The sequence below is a fragment of the Salvelinus alpinus genome, chromosome 3 (genome assembly GCF_045679555.1).
Source record: "Salvelinus alpinus chromosome 3, SLU_Salpinus.1, whole genome shotgun sequence".
NCBI lineage: Eukaryota > Metazoa > Chordata > Actinopteri > Salmoniformes > Salmonidae > Salvelinus > Salvelinus alpinus.
In genome coordinates this window covers 45,038,240-45,061,343 of record NC_092088.1, presented here as the reverse complement: position 1 = coordinate 45,061,343, position 23,104 = coordinate 45,038,240, and the positions used below count along the sequence as shown (strand labels likewise).

Genomic DNA, 23,104 nt, shown 5'->3' with positions numbered 1-23,104 from the left:
TTCCAGGTGACTACCTCATGAAGCTGATTCAGAGAATGCCAAGGGTGTGCAAAGCTGTTCGTTAAGGAAAAGGCTGGCTACTTTGAAGAATCACGAATATAAAATATATTTTGATTTGTTTAACACTTTTTTGGTTACGAAACTCAGCAAAAAAAGAAATGTCCCTTTTTCAGGACCCTGTCTTTCAAAGATAATTCTAAAAAATCCAAATATCTTCACAGATCTTTATTGTAAAGGGTTTACACACTGTTTCCCATGCTTGTTCAATGAACCATAAACAATTAATGAACATGCACCTGTGGAACGGTCGTTAAGACACAAACAGCTTACAGACGGTAGGCAATTAAAGTCACAGTTATGAAAACTTAGGACACTAAAGAGGCCTTTCTACTAACTCTGAAAAACACCATAAGATAGATGCCCAGGGTCGCTGCTCATCTGTGTGAACGTGCCTTAGGCATGCTGCAAGGAGGCATGAGGACTGTAGAATAAATTGCAATGTCCATACTGTGAGATGCCTAAGACAGCGCTACAGGGAGACAGGACGGACAGCTGATCATCCACGCAGTGGCAGACCAGTGTAACAACACCTGCTAAGGATCGGTACATCCGAACATCACACCTGCGGGACAGGTGTAGGATGGTAACAACAACTGCCCGAGTTACACCAGGAACGCACAATCCCTCCATCAGTGCTCAGACTGTCTGGACTGAGGGCATGTAGGCTGGACTGGGGGCTTGTAGGCCTGTGTTAAGGCAGGTCCTCACCAGACATCATCGGCAACAATGTTGCCTATGGGCACAAACCCACTGTTGCTGGACCAGACAGGACTGGCAAAAAGTGCTCTTCACTGACGAGTCGGGGTTTTGTCTCACCAGGGGTGATGGTCGGATTCGCATTTATCTCCTTAGGAATGAGTGTTACACCGAGGCCTGTGCTCTGGAGTGGGATCGATTTGGAGGTGGAAGGTCTGTCAGGGTCTGGGGCGGTGTGTCGCAGCATCATCGGACTGAGCTGGTTGTCATTATAGGCAATCTCAACGTTGTGTGTTACGGGGAAGACATCCTCTTCCCTCATGTGGTACCCTTCCTGCAGGCTCATCCTGACATGACACTCCAGCATTACATATGCCACCAGCCATACTGCTTGTTCTGTGCGTGATATCCTGCAAGACAGGAATGTCAGTGTTCTGCCATTGCCAGCGAAGAGCCCAGATCTCAATCCCATTGAGCATTTCTGGGACCTGTTGGATCGAAGGGCGAGGGCTAGGGCCATTCCCCCCAGAAATGTCCGGGAACTTGCAGGTGCCTTGGTGGAAGAGTGGGGTAACATCTCACAGCAAGAACTTGCAAATCTGGTGCAGTCCATGAGGAGGAGATGCACTGCAATACTTAATGCAGCTGATGGCCACACCAGATACTGACTGTTACTTTTGATTTTGACCCGCCCTTTGTTCAGGGACACATTATTCCATTTCTGTTAGTCACATGTCTGTGGAACTTGTTCAGTTTATGTCTCAGTTGTTGAATCTTGTTATGTTCAAACAAATATTTACACATGTTAAGTTTGCTCAAAATCAATGTAGTTGACAGTGAGAGGACGTTCATTTTTTTGCTGAGATACATGATTCCATATGTGTTACTTCATAGTGTTGATGTCTTCACTATTATTCTACAATGTAGAATGAGTAGGTGTGTCCAAACTTTTGACTGGTACTGTATGTGTTATGGCTTTACACACTCTGCTATATTGTGGATAAAGAGTTACCTGTCTAACAGAACACATATGGTGTTCTTTAATGGGATCCTCTCCAATATAATCCAGGTAGAATCAGGAATTCCCCAGAGAAGCTGTCTAGTCCCCTTACTTTTTTCAATCTTTACTAACGACATGCCACTTTAAGTAAAGCCAGTGTGTCTATGTATGGAGATGACTCAACACTATACACGTCAGCTACTACTGCGACGGAAATGACTGCAACACTTAACAAAGAGCTGCAGTTAGTTTCAGAATGGGTGGCAAGGAATAAGTTAGTCCTAAATATGGGACAAATCATTTACTGAACCTTAAACCTCAACCAAATATTGTAATGAATAAAATGGAAATTGAGCAAGTTCCGGTGACTAAACTGCTTGGAGTAACCCTGGATTGTAAACTATCATGGTCAAAACATATTGACACAACAGTAGCTAAGAAGGGGACAAGTCTGTCCATAATAAAGCGCTGCTCTACCTTCAGGCTCTAGTTTTGCGCACCTGGACTACTGTTCAGCCGTGTGGTCAGGTGCCACAAAGAGGGACTTAGGTAAATTGCTACTGGCTCAGAACAGGGCAACACGGCTGGCCCTTGGATGTACACAGAGCGCAAACATTAATCATATGCATCTCAATCTCTCCTGGCTCAAAGTGGAGGAAAGATTGATTTCATCAAGTCAAATCAAATTGTATTTGTCACATGCTCCAAAAACAACAGGTGAAGAAGACCTTACAGTGAAATTATTTCTTACAAGCCCTTAACCAACAATGCAGTTAAGAAAATACCCCCCAAAAAGTAAGAGATAAGAATAACAAATAATTAAAGAGCAGCAGTAAATAACATTAGTGGGGCTATATACAGGGGGTACCGGTAAAGAGTCAATGTATCAATGTGCGGAGACACCGGTGTTGAGGTAATTGAGGTAATTATGTACATTTAGGTAGAGTTATTAAAGTGGCTATGCATAGATAATAACAGAGAGTAGCAGCAGCGTGGGGGGGTGGTGCAAATAGTCTGGGTAGCCATTTGATTAGCTGTTCAGGAGTCTTATGGCTTGGGGATAGAAGCTGTTTAGAAGCCTCTTGAACCTAGACCTGGCACTCTGGTACCGCTTGCCGTGCAGTAGCAGAGAGAACAGTCTATGACTAGGGTGGCTGGAGTCTTTGACAATTTTTGGGGCCTTCCTCTGACACCGCCTGGTATAGAGATCCTGGATGCAGGAAACTTGGCCCCAGTGATGTACTGGGCCATACGCACTACCCTGGTATGGCCGAGTAGTTGCCATACCAGGCAGTGACGCAAACCGTCAGGATGCTCTCGATGGTGCAGCTGTAAAACTTTTTGAGGATCTGAGGACCCATGACAAATCTTTTCAGTCTCCTGAGGGGGAATAGGCTTTGTCGTGTCCTCTTCACAACTGTCTTGGTGTGCTTGGACCATGTTAGTTTGTTGGTGATGTCGACGCCAAGGAACTTGAAGCTCTCAACCTGCTCCACTACAGCCCCGACGATGAAAATGGGGGCGTGCTCAGTCCTCCATTTCCTGTAGTCCACAATCATCTCCTTCGTCTTGATCACGTTGAGGGAGAGGTTGTTGTCCTTGCACCACATTTTCAGGTGTCTGACCTCCTCCCTATAGGCTGTCTCATCGTTGTCGGTGATCAGGCCTACCACTGTTGTGTCATCAGCAAACTTAATGATGGTTTTGGAGTCGTGCCTGGTCGTGCAGTCATGAGTGAACAGGGAGTACAGGAGGGGACTGTATTTGTGAGAGGTAAAACCTGTTGAAAGCACCGAACTGTCTGTTTAAATGACTAGCACATAGCTCAGACACCCATGCATACCCCACAAGACATGCCACCAGAGGTCCCTTCACAGTCCCCAAGTCCAGAACAGACTATGGGAGGCGCACAGTACTACATAGTGCCATGACTACACGGAACTGTATTCCACATCATGTAACTGGTGCAAGCAGTAGAATCAGATTTAAGAAATGGATAAAAATACACCTTTATGGAACAGCGGGGACTTTGAAGCAACACAAACATAGGCACAGACATATATACACATAATAACATATGCACTATACACATACACATGTATTTTGTGATATGTGGTAGTGGAGTGCGGGCCAGACCCCAGGAAGAGTATTATGGTGATCCATAATAAATACAAATACACCTACTAGAGAGTTCTTCTTTGTCTACACCCATTCAGCACCGTTCACACCCTCTTAAGCCTTAGCTCCACCCATCTCTTTAAGGATTCACAGGAGGCCATGTGGTAAGCACACACTATATCGAATAAAATCCAGGTTTATTTGTCACATGCACAGGATACAGAAGGGGTAAATGGTACAGTGAAGTGGTTACTTGCATTGTAGCAATAGCAAAAGCAGAAAGTAAAACATATTTTATCATTATTAGATGACTCTTACCCGACACACATGTCTAAATTGATGGGTCATGTGAAGGAAATGCTTTAACCACCCCCCAGCCACATCTAGCTAAGTATGGGTCGCAATTGTCTAGACCTGTACACATGTTCATGAAATACAATAGATGGCCGTAATCACCCCCAGACACAACTGGCTAATTTGATGGGTCATGTAATAATCTGGCCGAAGTGGAGTCTTTTGTTTAGACATGTAGCTACCTGGCTAAACAATGAACCGGCATAATCCCAACTCATACTACTACCAATACAAACAATGTCATAGCTGTAGTATGAATCTAGCTAGCTAACATTAGGCTATAAATAGCAATGCAAATGGATTTCTTATTCGAAAAATATTACTATCTGACTAAATGATAAAATTATATCTGAAAATGTAGCTAGACTCTTACATGGATGTACGCTTCACGGCAGACTGGAACCATTTAACTCCATTATGTGTGTAGCTACATCTTGTTTGGCCAGAGTTGTGTCAAGTCACTCCGGTTCACACTGACCGTTACGTGTGCAGAAAGTAGCCAATCACTTTTCCAACTGATCTGTCGATAGTGCCTGCTAAATTCAGGGCATCAATGTTGTTGTTCTCGATGGTAATGTTATATCTTTCAAAAACGTTGCGGTAGAAAGGACTGTCAACACATACTGAACAGCTCACGTTATAGACAGAAGCATGTTACATGGCAGACCAATCCGAACTCATCTCCCGGCATGTCCAGCCCAACCATTATCTCAGCCAATCATGGTTAGCGGAAAGGTTCCTGTATTTTTTTGTGGCTAAACCAAGTAGGCTCGTAATTTAACAATTGTATTCGTATTTATGGATTTATGCATTTTGATTTAAAAAATTGTTTACGTTCAAATGCCGCTCCTGTGAAGTAGTGACGTATGACATACGCCTAGTTTCCTGAAATGAGTCCATTGTACATTTTCTTTCTTCATCACATGTTGAAAAACTTATGAAATGTGATTTTAGTTGGATTGATCTTCCTTTAAATAACTTGTATTCTTGTGTCTTCATATGCTTCCTAAATACAGGCTCAGAACATACAATGCAAAACCCATTCTGAAAAATGATGATTCATAATTCATATACCAAAACAAATTCAGGTTCAACGCAATAATATTTTATTGATTTAAAGGTCTAATGCAGCTGTTTTTATCTCAATTTCAAATCATTACTGGGTGACAATCAAGTACCTTACTGTGATTGGTTTCAATTAAAATGACCCCCCAAAAAAACAAAATAAAGTGAAGGCTATTGAAGTCTATTCCATGCGAGAAATTGCCTTCTAGGCAGAGTTCCTCTGTCCAGTGTCTGTGTTCTTTTGCCCATCTTAATATTTTATTTTAATTGGCCAGTCTGAGATATGGCTTTATGGCAACTCTGGCAACTCTGCCTAGAAGGCCAGCATCCCGGAGTCGCCTGTTCACTGCTGCCGTTGAGACTGGTGTTTCGAGAGTACTATTTAATGAAGCTGCCAGTTGAGGACTTGTGATGCGTCTGTTTCTCAAACTAGACACTCTAATGTACTTGTCCTCTTGCTCAGTTGTGCACCACAACTCCCATCCCTGTTTCTATTCTGGTTAGAGCCAGTTTGCGCTGTTCTGTGAAGGGAGTAGTACACAGCGCTGTACGAAATCTTCAGTTGCTTGGCAATTTCTTGCATGGAAAAGTCTTCATTTCTCAGAACAAGAATAGACTGACGAGTTTCAGAAGAAAGTGCTTCTGGCCATTTTGAGCCATTAATCGAACCCACAAATGCTGATGCTCCAGATGCTCAACTAGTCTAAAGGCCCATTTTATTGCTTCTTTATTGGTTCAACAGTTTTCAGCTGTGCTAACATAATTGCAAAAGGGTTTTCTAATGATCAGTTAGCCTTTTGAAATTATAAACTTGGATTAGCTAACACAACGTGCCATTGGAACACAGGAGTGATGGTTGCTGATAATGGGCCTCTGTACGCCTATGTAGATATTCCATAACAAATCTGCTGTTTTACAGCTACAATAGTCATTTACAACATTAACAATGTCGACACTGTATTTTGGATACATTTTATGTTATTTTAATGGACAAAAAAGGGTTGTTTTTTTCAAAAACAAGGACATTTCTAAGTAAACTTCTGAACGGTAGTGTAGTTGACTCTGGGATTCAAACCAGCGACCTATCAATTACTGGCTCAACGCTCTTAGCCGCTAGGCTACCTGCCACCCAATTCCAGTGATTACACTCCATTCTAGATGTTATTATGAGCTGTCCTCCCCAAGCAGCCTCCACTGGGATGAAGTGATGGTGAATAACTCAGTTACCAGTATTTCCCTGGCTTAGTTATGTCTAAGTCCTAGATTAAACAGCGCTCTGTCACCTCCCTAAACTAAAAAAATATGTTGCTTTCTCTTTGGAAGAGCGGGGATAGAGTGCCGTGTGTAACAGTAGATTGCCCCTCGTCGGACTTTTGACGATAAAATAAAACTGTCACATTCTTGGTGACTTGGCACCTGGATAGATAAGACTGAGCTGCTGTAGCAGCAGCTTATGTGGAGCAGTAGCAGCAGCGTATGTTGTGAGTGTGAAAGTGTGTGTGAGTGTGTGTGTGGCGTCAGTATGCATGTGTGCGCATGTTATGTGTGTGTGAGCATATGTAGTGTGTGTGTGTGTGTGTGTGTGTGTGAATGTTGGGGTGTCAGTGTAAGTATGTGTGAGTGTGAGGGTAGAGTCCAGTGTGTGTGCCCAGAGTCAGTGCAAGAGAGGTCATTCAAAAAAGGGTCAATGCAGGTAGTCCAGGGTAGCTATTTGATTAGTTATTTAGAAGTCTTGTTTAGCAGCTTGGGGGTAGAAGCTGTTCACGGTCCTGTTGGTTCCAGACTTGTCCACTGGTACCGCTGGTACCGCTTGCCATGCGGTAGCAGAGAGAACAGTCTATGGCTTGGGTGGATGGAGTATTTGACCATTTTTGGGGCCCTCTGTAGTCCACAATCAGCTCCTTTGTCTTGCTGAAGTTGATGGAGAGGTTGTTGTCCTGGCACCACACTGCCAAGTCTCTGAGCTCCTCCCTATAGGCTGCCTCATCGGCTTCGGTGATCAGTCCTAACACATCGTGGAGTCATGCGCAATTGTGGGTGAACAGGAAGTACAGGAGGGGACTAAGCACACACCCCTGAGGGTGGCGGATGATTGCCTACCCTCACTGCCTGAAGTCCAGGGTCCAGTTGCAGAGGGAGCTGTTCAGTTCCAGGGTCCTGAGCTTGGTGATGAGCTTGTAGGAGACTATGGTGTTGAATGCTAAGCTGTCAATGAACAGCGTTCTTACATAAGTATTCCTTTTGTCAAGGCGGGTGAGCGCAGTGTGGAGTGCAATAGACATTGCGTCATCTGTGGATCTGTTGGGGCGGTATGCTAATTGGAGTGGGTCCAGGGTGTCTGGGATGATGGTGCTGATAGGGACCATGACCAGCCTTTCAAAGCATTTCATGGCTATACATGTGAGTGCTACAGTGCGATAGTCATTTAGGCAGGTTACCTTGGCATTATTGGGCACGGGGACTATGGTGGTCTGCTTGAAACAAGTTGGTATTACAGCCCGGTCAGGTATAGGTTGAAATTGTCAGTGAAGATACTTGACAGCTGGTCAGCTCATCCTCTGCCACACGCTCTGCCGCTCTTTCATCGCGGTGCACGTGAAGTACGCCTCTGTTTAATGCAGCGCACCAGAGCAGTTCTCCCACTGTTGAGAGAAATGACCATGCATGTTAATATATGTTAATTGCACGTAAATAAAGGTTGCTTCTCTACCACACCCACAACAGAAGTACGATCATGGACTCGCAGGTGGAGCACTTCTGTGAGAGGTCGCTCTTTTGCCTGAATTCGACTCAAAACCAACAAGGAAGTCTGATACCGTGTTGACAGTGGTTGTATGAAACCAAAAGTGCTTAACCATGCTTTTAATTTCTATTCAGTTCGACTCGCCACAAATTTGGCATCTGAACTGTGCGTTAGAAAGCTAGAAAGGAAGCATGGAATTCCTGATTGACCATACTGCCATGGCTATATATTGAAAAAAGTAGTCATAAGAGAGCTTCCCTGGTGGCGCAGAGGGTAAAAGACCTGTCAAAGGAACCTTACATTGCAGCTTCAAACCCCACTTGTGCATATTGTCAACATATGAAATGCAAAACATATGGTTGTGTTTGTATGATGAAATGCTGTTCAAATGTCCTATAAATGATTTTAAAATGCCATCTGTCATTGTATCACCTAGAATACAGTTCTCAAATGTGAATTGTCATTTAATCTGGAGAAAAACTGCCTAAAGAGCTACAAATTTGCATGCTGAGAATGTTGTGATAATATTAGGTAAAACTTAAATGTAAGGTGACCTATCAACATTCTTACAACACTATAGGAATGTCCTGTGCAACTTAAGCTAATCATTGTATGAATGGCATCACAACTGAGCATATTTGTGTTTTGGGAACCTGTTCCTACAACCCAATGAAACATTCTGGGAACCTGTAAAGAACCGATTGTGTTTGAGGAACATTTTTGCAACGTCAGGCAAACATTCTATAATCATCAGCACAACTGGACAGTTTTTGTGTTATGAGAACATTTTCCGCGACCTAACAAATGTTGTGAGAACTTTCACTGAACCAATTTTGGTTTGCTGGGATGAGTATCTCAAGTAGCTCCTGCACTATGCTTTAGCCATCAAAGCAGAAGTTACACACATTTTATCCAACGTGACATAGGGTTCAACTGAACCCACAGCCTTTGTGTTTCCAGTACCATGTGTCAACCGGCTTAGCCATCGGGGCAGCCATACACATGAATTTGAATTTGGAAAATATGACTTCAAAACATGTATTGATTAAGTTCAGGTTTCATTTTAAAATGCATGAATGACTCCTCTTGATTGCACATTGTTTGACAGATTGGTCATGAGATTGATTGATGGATCCATGCCTTTGTATTTTTCTCAGTATACATTCACACAGTGCAGTGCATAGCTAGCATCCACCGTACAACGTCAAAGTTCAGAATAAGACCTTTTTTAGATTTGATGGTGTGTCCATAAAACCAAACGTGGAGTCCCTGCTTCCGTTCCAAGCATTCAGGCCAAACATTCCCTGTCCTTTTCCCTGATCTTTGCCTTCTATTCCTGAGTCACTCCTCTCACCCTGACCATCAATCCTCCCTGAGGGGTTAAACTCACTGAACCTGAGTGACAAGAGGCCTTGTATGGGAAAGGCATGGGGGCAGTGGATCCAACCTTAAAGGAGAATTTTGCTTTTTTGAACAGCCAAATCTGTATTTTTGATGTGAATAGCACATTATACACAGAACAAAAATATAAGCACAACATGCGACAATTTCAAAGAATCTACTGAGTTACAGTTCATATAAGGAAATCAGTCAATTTAAATAAGTAAATTAGGCCCTAATCTATGGATTTCACATGACTGGGAATACAGATATGCATCTGTTGGTCACAGATACCCTTAAAAAAAGGTAGGGGTGTGGATCAGAAAACCAGTCAGTATCTGGTTTGACCACCAGTTGCCTCATGCAGCGCAACACATCACCTTCGCATAGAGTTGATCAGGCTGTTGATTGTGGCCTGTGGAATGTTGTCCCACTCCTCTTCAATGGCTGTGCGAAGTCGCTGGATATTGGCGGGAACTGGAACACGATGTCGTAAACGGCAATCCAGAGCATCCCAAACATGCTCAATGGGTGACATGTCTGTTGAGTATGCAGGCCATGGAAGAACTGGGACATTTTTAGTTTCCAGAAATTGTGTACAGATCCTTACGACATGGGGCCGTGCATTATCATGTTGAAACATGAGGTGATGGTGGCGGATGAATGGCACGACAATGGGCCTCAGGATCTCATCACGGTATCTCTGTGCATTCAAGTTTCCATCAATAAGATGCTATTGTTTTTGCTGTCCGTAGCTAATGCCTGCCCATACCATAACCCCACCGCATCCATGAGGCACTCTGTTCACAACCGCTCACCTACACAACGCAATACAGCACTGGTGGACATTACTGCAGTCAGCATGGCACTCGCACAATCCCTCAAAACTTGAGACATCTGTGACATTGTGTTGGGTGACAAAACTGCGCATTTTGAAATGGACTTTTATTGTCCTCAGCATGCTGTAATGCTCATGCTGTTTAATCAGCTTCTTGATATGCCACACCTGTCACACACTGATCTGTTTCACCTGTCTTTGTGCTTGTCTCCACCCCCCACCAGGTGTCTCCCATCTCCCCTCATTATCCCCTGTGTATTTATACCTGTGTTTTCTGTTTGTCTGTTGCCGGTTTGTCTTGTCAAGTCTTACAAGTGTGGTTCCTGTGGTTTTCCCCAGTTTTGACTTTTCTGCCTGTCCTGATCCTGCCTGATTCTGATTTGGATTACGACTCTTTGCCTGCCTTGATTTACCTTTTGCCTGCCCCTTGTACTATTATAAACTCTGAGACTCGTACTATCCACCTCCTGTGTCTGCATCTGGGTCTTAGCCTGAGCCTTGATAACACCTGTCAGGTAGATGGATTATCTTGGCAAAGGAGAAATGCTCACTAACAAGGATGTAAACAAATGTGTAAAAAAAAGTTGAGAGAAATAAGCTTTTTGTGCATATGGAAAATTTGGGGGATCTTTTCCTGATAACTTGATAAATATATCCCAACCAGAACTAACTACCACCAAACCCCTGCTTTAACTTCATTTAAATGTCATAACCCATTATTCTATTTGTGTACTCTTCACCACACTTGGCATGCCCCTTGTACTATTATTATTTTTTGAACGACTGTGAGAAAGTCAGTTCTGGTGACTTTTCTACTCCAAAGTGAACGAAAATGAATTGATGATGACACTATCGAAAATATAATTTGTCCTTCCAGAAATGAACCTAACAACATACTGGTCCATATTATCAGTACGTAGCCTTGGCTCATAGGAGCAGGAGCCTACCTCCTGTTTCTGTAGCGTGAGGCAGCTTGATGTACAAGTACAGGCCCTTGACAGGAAGCTAGTCTATCGCAGGGCCTTACCCCCAATCTATCTTCTTAATGCTGAATGCCAAGCAGAGACGCATCGGTCTCATTTTACAGTCTTTGGTATTACTCGGCCGGGATTATTTGAGAAATAAGCTTTTTGTGTGTATGGAAAATTTCTGGGATATATTATTTCAGCTCATGAAACATGGGACCAGCACTTTACATGTTGCATTCATATTTTTGTTCAGATTAGAAAGGTCCAGACACTTTTATTGGGATTTCACATGTTTTGAGAAACTTACCCCAGCTATTCACTTCCTCATCCTAGTTGTGCACTACAGGATCTCAGAAAAAAACATAAACAAAGGCTCCAAAAACACCCAAATAAGTCCTTTTAGAAATGGAAAAGCTTTCAGTGTAGTGATGCCGTTCTTTAGATGTTGTACACATGAAATTGTGTCATTCCGAACTTTATTCGCAAAGTTATATTCCATTTTGTTGCCACTCGAGCGATAGCTCTCCATACATTCTAGCAGCAGGCTACACAGACAGTGGAACTGCTGGATATGAGAAACAGCAGGAGTCCCACAAAATGGAATATAACATTGCGGATGAAGTTCAGAATGACACAATTTCATGTGTACAACATCTAAAGAACTGCATCACTACACTGAGAACGTTTTCGTTTCTAAAGGGACATATTTGGGAATTTTATTTAGCAATTTTTTCATGGGTTTTCAGTGCCCCAATATTGCACAACGAGGATGAGGAAGTGAATTGCAGGTTGGGGTAAGTTTCTCAAAAACATGTGAAATCGCAGTGTCTGGACCCTTCCATAACATGCCATTTACATAAAAAACCTTCTCCTTTAAGTTATCATGGATGGCTGTCATTAAAATAAGGTGCATCTGTGTCCAACTAGCTGGAAGGCAACTCACTCCAGTGTCCATGGTTGCTTTATTTTTTCCCCTACTTTCTTTCTTTCTTTCTCTCCGTCTCTCTCTCTGACTGGGTCCCATCCATCACTTGAAAATGGGCTTTTCTGGAAGTTGCTGACGTTCAGATAAGGGACCGGTCACTCACACAAGGCAGAGGAAAGACTCAACCTTATGTCCTGCAAGACTTGGAAATGTGAGTTACTCTGTGTTTTACAATCATGAAATTCTGGTCCTGTTTGAAGAAAATAGGTGAAGTAACGGAAACGGTTTGTTCCATCGCTCTGAGATTATAGTCTGTGTGTGTGTATGTGTGTTGACAGACTGTATGAGGTCATCACTTTCATGTGGCTACACCTATGGCCTGGACTGTAGCAACTCTCCTCTACTCACACCACATACACCCCCACCCCAAGCACCACACACAGACATAACACCGCTTATCCACTGGCTACATGCTCTCAGCTCCGGGCGCTTTACTCTTTTGTTTTCCTCCTCACAAGTAGTAAACAGTTAGTCTGAGTTTATGCTTTTAAACATGACTTTTAACGGAAAAAACGAAATGTCCTTATGTGCACTCTGAGAATGAATACACCCTGGGAGAGTTCCCCTTGTCAATTAGACCATTGGACAGTGGTCAAGACAAAATAGTTTGTCTTTACTGCCTCACATTACCTACAGATGTGTCAGTAAAGTGCATCTAACTCTGACGGATCAGTCTGCCTGCAGCGGTGTGAATCCTCATGTTTTTCCTGTGCGTGAATCCCATGTCTCATATGTTTTTGTTCAGAGACCGTGTGTGTGTGTGTGTGTGTGTGTGTGTGTGTGTGTGTGTGTGTGTGTGTGTGTGTGTGTGTGTGTGTGTGTGTGTGTGTGTGTGTGTGTGTGTGTGTGTGTGTGCACATGTGTGTGCACATGTGTGTGCACATGTGTGTGCACATGTGTGTGTGTGCACGTGTGTGTGCCTGCGTGCTCAGGAGGAAGTGGAGAGGTTGTGGGGCTAGCAGTGTCTGGCGTGTGAGATCCCCGTGGTGGCGGCCATTTCCCTGTGTTACTAAACAAACAGGATGATAGTTCACTTATCCCGTTGAGAACTGTTATTTCAGAACTTATTTCAGCCCTTCAGATCATGGGTAAGAGCGGAGTACATCAACCTCATTCACAGACTGTATGAAATAGTGCACACTTGACCAGCTTCGATCACAGGGACACTCAGCTCATATCAGTTTATAAAAGCTCATGTAGACCTATGCCAAGGAATCCATTAGGCCTAATTCACCCAAGTGAAGGTGTTAAGTCAATTGTGGAATTGCATTACACATTTTTACTCTACAAACCAATCAAATGTAGTCAAAGTCAGCCAGGTCAACCGCCGATACAAGTCAGTATTTGACATCCATTCTCACTTCGACATTTGACGTTTGGAACAACTTCGAAATGTTTTATGATTGAGAAACGTGGATGAACATCTAATTCTGAGGAGAGACTGTGAGAGCTGGTTGGTGAAAGTATGACACACAGTGTATTCGGGAAGTATTCACACCCCTTGACTTTTTTCACATTTTGTTATGTTACAGCCTTATTCTACAATGGATATGTGAATATGTGAAATGAATGTGTTTACATGGTATTTGTTCAGTTTGTTTACATGATCTGTGTATAAAATAATTGTTCATTTTTGCGCCAGTGGATATCCGGGTGCACAAGCACGTAGGCACTGACATAAATTTGGCTCGAGGCATTGGTTGTATTTGACGGCTGTTCTGTGTGTCGATACAACATGTCCATGCAATGTTTTATCTGGCTTCTTTGAGAATGTGGCTGCTGCGCTCTGTTATTCATTCTGATACAAATCAATTAAAATGTCCACGTCTACACCACAGTTGGCGGTGCGGGACAGAAGCGATTGGGGAGAGAGGGATGGTTTAATTTTCGTGTATGCGGGAACAGAGCGCTCACCCAAACTGTCGCCATTCTTGGCCACGTGCGCTTGACTCGGATGAGCCTTCTCGTTAAGTGCATGTGTGAGGGGATGAGGTGATGGAGTTGGCGCCAGAGAGGTCGGGGTTAGGGATCAAGGTCTGCGCAGGTAGAGCCAGAAAGACGATATACTGATACAACCACAGGGGAAAAGAAACACAACATCCGGATAGAGGACCACATACCACCACGAGACTGTCCTCACACGATGAAGCAGCAGAACTAAAAACACATCTGAAAATAGGCCTTAATAGCCTATTATAGGCTATATGGCTTAATTGATTAGGATAGGCTAATGTAGCCTAAAACACTGGGATTAGTGCACTGTTAAGCATAGGCTACTTAAAGTGGTAAGAAATCAATAGGCTAAATGTCTCTAAAGACAAGTTTTGCCAAACCCAACATCGACACCGGAGCTGCAATTGGTGGTCGCTGCTCAATAATCGAGTTTGATAAAATGCCGCTGCCAGTTTTACTCCTAGTTGGATTGGAGGTGTATGACGCGCGCGCGTGCACACACACACACACACACACACACACACACACACACACACACACACACACACACACACACACACACACACGCACACACACACACACACACGCACACACACACACACACACACACACAGGCAAACACACACAAGACCCATGGTCCACTGTGCATGAGAACAGCAAATCATTTACACCACCATTTCGATTAATTATAATAAGCCTTATCATAGTGCCTATTAAATGACAGATAGGCAACATTTTCAGAAGAGATACTTGCGTGTGTGTATAGGCTCATGCTCTTACTCTCTCAGAAGAAAAAAAGAAAAGCGTGCTGTCCTCCGTGACTGCATTAGTAGACTATTGCATTTCATTTGAATTATTTACCCCTTCCTGAAAGTCCTCAACGTTCGTTATTAGCCTAGTCCAGATTTTAACGAGTTGGTATACCACACAAGTTTGGGAGCACCGCGAGCCATTAAACTTTAATGTTGGTCAATTGGCCAGTGAGAATCTGGAGATCAAATATAAATACTTTAATGCTCTCGGTTAAATAATCACGTCCCTGAAGCTTTCGAGAGGAGAGAAAATCAATGACCCGTATGGTTTCATTTTCATTTAATTGTTTTAAAGTGTATGTTTTTGTTTGTTGAATTTCTAATTTCGAAACATTTATTAGGTGTAGATTAATAACGCATTCCAAAAACTCGCTTTGATAATTTATTGGGCTTTTATTTAGATATGCTACAGGTAGCCAATATTTATTCATTTTAACTTGAATGTTATTGAATACATAATACAAAGCCATTGATCATTAATGACGTATACAGATTGAGTAAGACAGTGGATATGTTGCATTAAAAATACCGAGTTTGTAGTCAAATGGTTTATACTATTTTTATTTTATTTCACAAACAATGTAATAGGCATGCGAGGCGTGTGTGCGTAGCCTGAATATTTCTGGTTCTTCTGGGGGGAATGTATTGACACATGTACACTCGGTCAATGGCTAATTAAAAAACATTACTTTTGTAATAATGCCACTATAGGAAACATAAATAAATAATGGGGTAATTATAGGAGATGATTATAGGAGTTGAGCACGCGATATGCTTATCATGAATTGACCTATTTGATTTCCCTTTTCCCCTGAAAGCCTAATCAACTCCTTCCGGCTGTATATGGCACGGATCTATTTGGCAGTATTGGATTTTAATTACATATAGAATCAAGAGATGAGCCCACTATTCACAAGTGAATTGAATAACTTGAGAATTACGCATGGGCCTATGCCATTAATGCGTTTTATATAAAAGATGAGCACATTGCAGGTCTGTTTGAAATTCATTATGATATGCAGTTAACTAAAGGTTTAGGATGTTATTAATCGATTTACTTCCTCATCTTGTCCTTGTATCAAAACAAAGTTCGCTATTTGTTGATGTTTTTCCCCAATTATAACCGAATGGAGTTTTATTTTGCGTAATGTTGTTGGGTTGCGTATTTGCTTGATCATGGACGTAGATTTGTCTCCAGTTCAATTGTGTTCCCAAGAACCACTGTCAAATGGAGACCTTTGATTAGGCCATCCTGAAATAAGTTGAACACAGAGGCCTATACCCATTTATTTATTTATGACGGATGGATGGACGGAGCTCTCGAAACACGTTAAACACTTTCACTGCTTGCACGGAGCTGACCACGCACCTATTTACCTTAGGTTACTTTGAGGTTTGTAAAACAGTTTTGTAATCGATGTTGGGAAGATGTACCGTGCCATGAGGTGAAATGAATAGGCTACGGAATATAAACATTGCCTACTTTCACAAGACTCCGTCTGGTGTTTATGAAGTGTGCCACGAGTCCATAGAGAAGGCGCGCAGCTTTCACGGAATGAGCTTGTGGCCTCTCCGTAGTGTCTTTAGCCAATTGAGTCTCGAGGCCTAAAATTGGGTCTTAATCTCGCTCTGCCTATTTGGCACTTTGATTGATGCTCTCTTACTCCAGCCGGCAAGGCTGCCTGAGCCAAAAAGGAAGAAGAAAAAAATAGACAATCGCTTTTAGTTTAGCGTCACACACATATACACTCTCTCACGCACACATACAAACACATACACACTCACACACATGCACCCACACTTATTAGATAACGACTGGAGCGAGAGCAGAATACGTTTTTAAGCTCCAAGATAAGGCGCACGGCGTGGAGCACCTCTGTACCTCGCGGGGGGCTCGAGGAGGCCATGGATCATATTGGAGCGCATCTCCAGCACACTCACGCCGAGCCCATCAGCTTTGGGATCGACCACATCCTCAACAATGTGGATCAGAGCTGGATGCCCGAGTCGGACTATGGACTCGGCTGCGTTGTCAGCACTGCCTACAACACCATGACGGGTAACTTCACCGGCAACAACTCTGGATATAACAGCAACGCATATGGGGTAGCCAATCTGAGCGGCACCTATAACATGAACATGGGGATGAACGTCAGTGGGAATAACGTTAACGCGGCTGGAGTCATCCGTGTGCCCGCGCACCGGCCTCTGAACAGTGGACACTCGTCCATCCCCGGTGGTATGTCCACGATACCAGGCTCGATTAACAACCTGACGGGATTTACCTTCCCCTGGATGGAGAGCAACAGAAGATACACCAAAGACAGGTTCACAGGTAGACCACCTCTAATGCACATAAAATGTGGTTGGTTATCTGGAAATTAAATAGCAATATGCATGGCGTTGCCATGTTTATTATGGTACAATCCCTGTCATTCTATTTGTTTCTGATGATGGTCCATAACCTAGTAATTTTTCCTGATGAACTCTGAACTCTGAAATAATCGATAATAAAGCATAAGCTAGGCTACTGCTGAACACGCTGTGTAATTTCATGAGACGATTTTAGTTGATGAACACCAATGGCTTTCACTTATTTTACTAGGCCTTTATAGCTCATAAGAAGCACCTACAATTAACAGTGACTTAGATAGCCTAGCCTAAGACATATATGCATGCTATCGAAATAGCCTAAATTACATTTCCCAAATTGCTCCAACAAAGTATAGGCTAACACACGCATTTGTGCTTCTTAGTGCTCCATGATTTAACATGAAAATTATCCTTCAAACTGACATTTTAAAAGTTAACTTCAAGCCTACACTCTTAGAAACAAAGTTTCTGGATAGAACCAAAAGGGGTTCTATGCTTGGTTCATGTATGGAACCACTTAAGGTTCTATATAGAACCGAAAGTGGTTCAATTTAGAACCCTATATGAAACCCAAGGGTTCTATAAGGAACCAATTTTCAAATCAAATCAAAGTTTATTGGTCACGTACAGAGATTTGCGTATATTATCGAAGGTGCAGCGAAATGCTTGTGTTTCTAGCTCCAACAGTGCAGTAACACCTAGCAATAATAATGCAAAAACAATACACACATTTTGGTTGTGAAGAAGAACCGCTGGGGTTCAAAAGGGTTCTATGTAGAACCTTTAGGGGTGCCATATATGAAGCAAGCAATATAACCCTTTTTGGTTCTATACAGAACCTTTTTTTCTAAGAGGGTGGGATGGGGTTTTAAATGTTTGTTTTTTGACTAAAGTTTTTTCCTCACACTTATATAATTCAGGGCTGCATGTATCCGAGTAGACTGTTAACAATAGGATGTTTGGTCTAGGAATTTGACATTTCATAATGAATTTGCGCTTCTTTGTGTCACGTTCCGGCATTTTAACCCTTTAATTTTCCCTGCGAGCTATAGATCTCCCCTCTATGTCTGACGTTTCTTGAACTTGCTTCGCTGCTCTGTTGCTGCTCTCTTTCTGATTTTGCTGCTTGCTTTTGTCCCTATCTATCCGTCTCCCAATCCAGTGGCGCTTTCACCACTCACTGTAACACGCCGTGTAGGTCACCCGTACCAGAACCGAACGCCCCCAAAAAAGAAAAAGCCCCGGACGTCTTTTACCCGCCTGCAGATCTGCGAGCTGGAGAAACGCTTTCACCGACAGAAGTACCTGGCTTCCGCAGAGCGAGCGGCTTTGGCTAAGGCCCTCAAGATGACTGATGCGCAAGTCAAAACATGGTTCCAGAACAGAAGAACAAAATGGAGGTGAGATTACTGATGAGTATCTGTATAGGCCACATTTAACGTAGCCTATAAAGTGTACGCTCCAGCGCGGAATGTCATAGTTTGTTTGTGTGTGCGCGCGCGTGTATGTGTGTGTTTTAGGTCTGTTGGTGCTTTTATGTATAGAATGGGCAATTTATTTACACTCCAAGAAGGCTACAAACCCAACAAAAATAGCAATAGGTCTACACATTTGGGTGATGTTTTACAAATATGAACTCTAATATAATAACGCATAGAAAATTATGTCTTTATCTATTATATGACATTAATTAATTGTGTGCATTTGATAACAAATATATACAAAAATCCAATCGCCCCACTTCTTTGTCTACCCCAGGTCGTAAATTGTATTTTACTATTGAAGTTTTCGGTTCTAAACCGTTGCATTCAGATAATTAATGTTGTCTTGCAACAGTCAAGGAAAAGACAAAGTCAGTCTTATAATGAGTTACATTCTGTGGCAACTAACTATATCATATCCCACAAAAGTAGGATAATGATTATCTTAGCATATGACTACTCTTGTAAAAGTGAACGTTTTTTTCATCTTTCGAAATAATGTCATTTCAGACAAAAATCATTATTTCTAAGGTATTTATTAAGCTATTTTCAGATTAAACATATCGTGGGTAAAAGTGGAAGGCCAATTTAGCCACATCTTTTACGCATTAAGATTGAAGTTGTTTTCCGTAACTGAAGCAGTTTAATACGTCTCTGGAGATTGAATTTTAGAATTTTTTAAATAACATATCAATCAACGATTAATATTATGTTATATAGTCTAGGCCTAATAATAATTATTCAGTCAATGGGAGAACATAACATCAAAATCTAAAGAAAGATTTATGTCATCAGACGAAGACAAATTAATTGCCAAACTGTATTTATTTCCACATAGGCTATTGTTGGCTGAGAAATATTTCGAACATTGTGGGCAATTTGTATTTGGATATCAGCTTTTAGCCAACATGTTAATAATGCGTAAGCAAGCAATTTTGCCTACATGCTAATTTTGTTAAACAATGTGCTATAATCTAGGCTAATCATGATTGACTAAACGTGTTCAAATAAATCCAGAAGACATTCACTTTGTGTCAAAATGTGATGTAGATCTCAAGGCCTGTACGTATACGACGCAGCCTGTTTTGGATATAATTTCCCTCTGACGCCTCACAGTGTCTCTCTTGTGTCTCCGGTGTTCCAGGCGCCAGACAGCGGAGGAGAGAGAAGCAGAGCGACAGCAAGCCAACCGGATCCTCATGCAACTCCAACAGGAGGCTTTTCAGAAAACGATAAATCAACCGGCAAACCCGGACCCGCTCTGCCTGCATAACAGCTCCCTGTTTGCGCTTCAGAACCTCCAGCCGTGGACTGAAAACACTGCCAAAATCAGCAGCGTGTCCGCCTGCGAATAACAAACTCTGACCGCTTTTATTTTCCCTCTTTAAAGTGATTGTAGTAATATAGTGAACAACTTTTTAAGATCATGAAGAGGACTTGAAAAAATAGGACTCACGACGACCGGATTGATCTGACACTGCCCCGAAAAAAGTTTAGGTTGATAGTGTCAGTGAACTTAGGCCACGACACGCGCTCAATAGCAACGGGCTTTTGAGTTTCAGTTTATCTGCCTGTTTTTACGTGATTTAATTTCAGAAGTTTTTATTTAACATTTTCAGTAAAACATAATCCAGTCCTAATTATGGACTAAGCATATAGATATACCTTGATATAAGTCAATAATAAGTGAGCACTTATTTTAGCACTTTCTCTAACAGGAAAACGTATAGATATTCATACCTGATCATTTTAGGAACAGGCCTAATTCAAGAAAAATGTATCGATTCGGTGGCATACATTCAGTAGCCTATCTGCGTCTCATAACAATGTTCATATTGATAACAATAGTTATAAATTAGGTTTTAGCAGTTGACTAGACGCAACACCTTTCTCTCTGTGCAGGGAAGAAGCAGTGACAATATTTGACAATTTACCATCTCATCAAGTTTCTCTCTTATAAATGAGTAATTATCTTTTACCTTTTACCACATCACTCAAGCACTTATTCATTTGGATGAAACTTTATTGCAGTCTGGTATTTACCTGGTATTTGCTTAGAAATGAGTTATCTAAATATTTTACTAATTAATTATCCAATATTAATTCTTGTTTTTATCTTTCAAACAAGCACGATGGTAGAAATATTAATATTGCCTTGAGTTTGTTGAAGTATTTTTTTTTGGTAGGTAGCCTATCCATTGTTACTATTAGCCTATAATTTCTTAATAAAAACCAGGTAAACAGCTGAATTATGCCTGTAAAATAAGGTGTTATTTGTTCAATTTTCTTGTACTTTAGGCTATAGTCCTCTAATCATTTCAGTTCTGGTGATCCATTTATACATATGATGACAGGCAAGAATTATAAGGCCATATAAAATCTTTTAAAATAATTAATACAGCAGTATTGTGCTTTGTGCTTTTGTCATATTTTGTTTTAAACCAATGGTCATCATGCATTTTGGAGTGCATGGAAGGAACTACATTGCTGTGTCTGGGAAAACTGATGGCCAGACTATTTTTGACTATAGGAACCATCCCTCGCATATCTGCCCTTATTAGTCAATACCAGACCTTTATAATGGGTGTTTCCAGCAAGTGATTAATACTGGTTGCATGATAATGATGAATGTGAATTTACATTATGGAGTATGCGGCTCTGCACTTGTGTGTTAGTGTAACACTCATTGCAACTGTGAAGTGTGTGTGTGATGCTGATCTTATGCAGCTGTGTGTGTGTGTGTGTGTGTGTGTGTGTGTGTGTGTGTGTGTGGTGTGTGTGTGTGTGTGTGTGTGTCTGTGTGCGTGCGTGCGTGCGTGTGTGTGTGTGAGTTAGTCCAGGGCCTCTCTCCCCATGGTCAAAAAGGAATGTAAGGGTAGAATTTCCCCATCTACTCAGAAATATCAGCACTGCAGCATCACTTAAGTGGCTTTTCCAAAACTCCTGAAATTCCTAAACCAAGCAAGCATGCTGGCTTTCAGTTGTTTCAAAGCCCTCAAGGGAAAAAGGTGGTCAAAATGGCAGATAAGTTTAAAAGAAGTGGACAAGCACAGTGAGCGGCAGATTAGAGTGAGTGCTTAGGCAACACCTTGCATTTCTTTCGTGTCCTCAGTCTTCTCATTTTTTAAATCAGTATTCTTATTTGTTTTTTTCATTAAATGAAAATTATTTAGGCTTGGTTTATGCAATCAAATACATGTCCTTTGTGCATTTCAGAACTGTCTTAACATGTTATTGCATTTCGACCAAGTGAGCATTTACTGCTTGTTTTCTCTGCCACAATTCCACCTTGTAACTACAATCAAACAATATTAGTGACACAGCCACAAATATTCCTCAGTTCTTATTTTGCTATTATTCTGCACCTTTTTGTAACATACTGTATGAAGTATGGATGTTTCTAAACATGTCCTCTATTTGATTTTATTGGGCTTTGCTTCTCTATAATCTGTAATGTTGCAATGCATTCATCACTACACACTCCCAATGAGCGTTAACCCTGAGTTACAGCTTAGTCTCCTGTTTATACTACAGTAATGTATAACTCAGCCACAGTGAGTCACTGAAGCCCATGCATTTTTCATTCACCACCAGGGAAACAAAGCAGCATATCATGAACATCATCAATTAAGAAGTTAAAACATAAATTGCAATAAACCGATCTGTGTCATGTCCTTCATGAACATTGCTACAATTCATTTGCAATAAATCCTATTGATTTATGAATAGGACTGTATGAGTCAAATTAGCTACAGTATAATCTCTTGTGTCTAGACCCAGATGAATCACTGTATCATGCAAAGCCATAAATCATTGTGTAGCCTATGTCTCTGAATTTAAAATGTATGAATGGAGCAAGGTTGTTTTTAATTTCGAGCTGCATGTAAAATAAATAGTTTATTGCAGACGTTATCCTGCAATCATTGTTTAATCATAGTCATGAACAGAATAGGGCAATTTGTACGTTACAAATTTGTATTAAATGATTTTGTATCATTTGTAGTATTTGTCTTCATGGTTTTGTATTTGAAAAATGTTTGGCTCTTCTAACCCATTAGTTCTCTTGTTTAAAATATAACAAGAGACTAAATATTGGCTTTATTTTCTCATCTCCTCTGGACCACTGATCGGTGGATTGATAGGTTACACCATACTTCTTCCACACTTCACTGTTTTTAGTGATAAAGCATCCAAGGAAAGCATGAGAACCCATGGGAAACATCAATCTGTGTGTGTCACAAATAGTCATGCCAACAAAAATATACTTTTTCCACATAT

At 41.6% G+C, this 23,104-nt stretch overlaps 1 protein-coding gene across 2 annotated transcripts; it reads left to right on the top strand.

The window, feature by feature from the left end:
- Positions 1-16,647: 16,647 nt before the first annotated feature.
- LOC139570798 (T-cell leukemia homeobox protein 1-like) lies at positions 16,648-22,828 on the top strand. Of its 2 annotated transcripts, none has more exons than XM_071392989.1 (3): positions 16,648-17,307; positions 18,544-18,745; positions 19,971-22,828. In XM_071392989.1, exons 1-3 carry the CDS (start codon positions 16,878-16,880, stop codon positions 20,179-20,181), a joined length of 843 nt encoding a protein of 280 aa, XP_071249090.1. In that variant the 5' UTR covers positions 16,648-16,877; the 3' UTR covers positions 20,182-22,828. The 2 variants fall into 2 exon arrangements, with proteins under 2 accessions (XP_071249090.1, XP_071249089.1); XM_071392988.1 differs by having other exon boundaries at positions 16,649-17,307; positions 18,508-18,745.
- Positions 22,829-23,104: the final 276 nt, after the last annotated feature.

What these genes read in the sequence shown, in the direction of transcription:
- LOC139570798 (XM_071392988.1), top strand. Translation starts at nt 16,878, where the DNA reads ATGGATCATATTGGAGCGCATCTCCAGCACACTCACGCCGAGCCCATC. An exon ending in CACCAAAGACAGGTTCACAG is followed by an intron (nt 17,308 to 18,507) that starts GTAGACCACCTC and finishes CTCCCAATCCAG; the next exon opens with TGGCGCTTTCACCACTCACT. An exon ending in AACAGAAGAACAAAATGGAG is followed by an intron (nt 18,746 to 19,970) that starts GTGAGATTACTG and finishes CCGGTGTTCCAG; the next exon opens with GCGCCAGACAGCGGAGGAGA.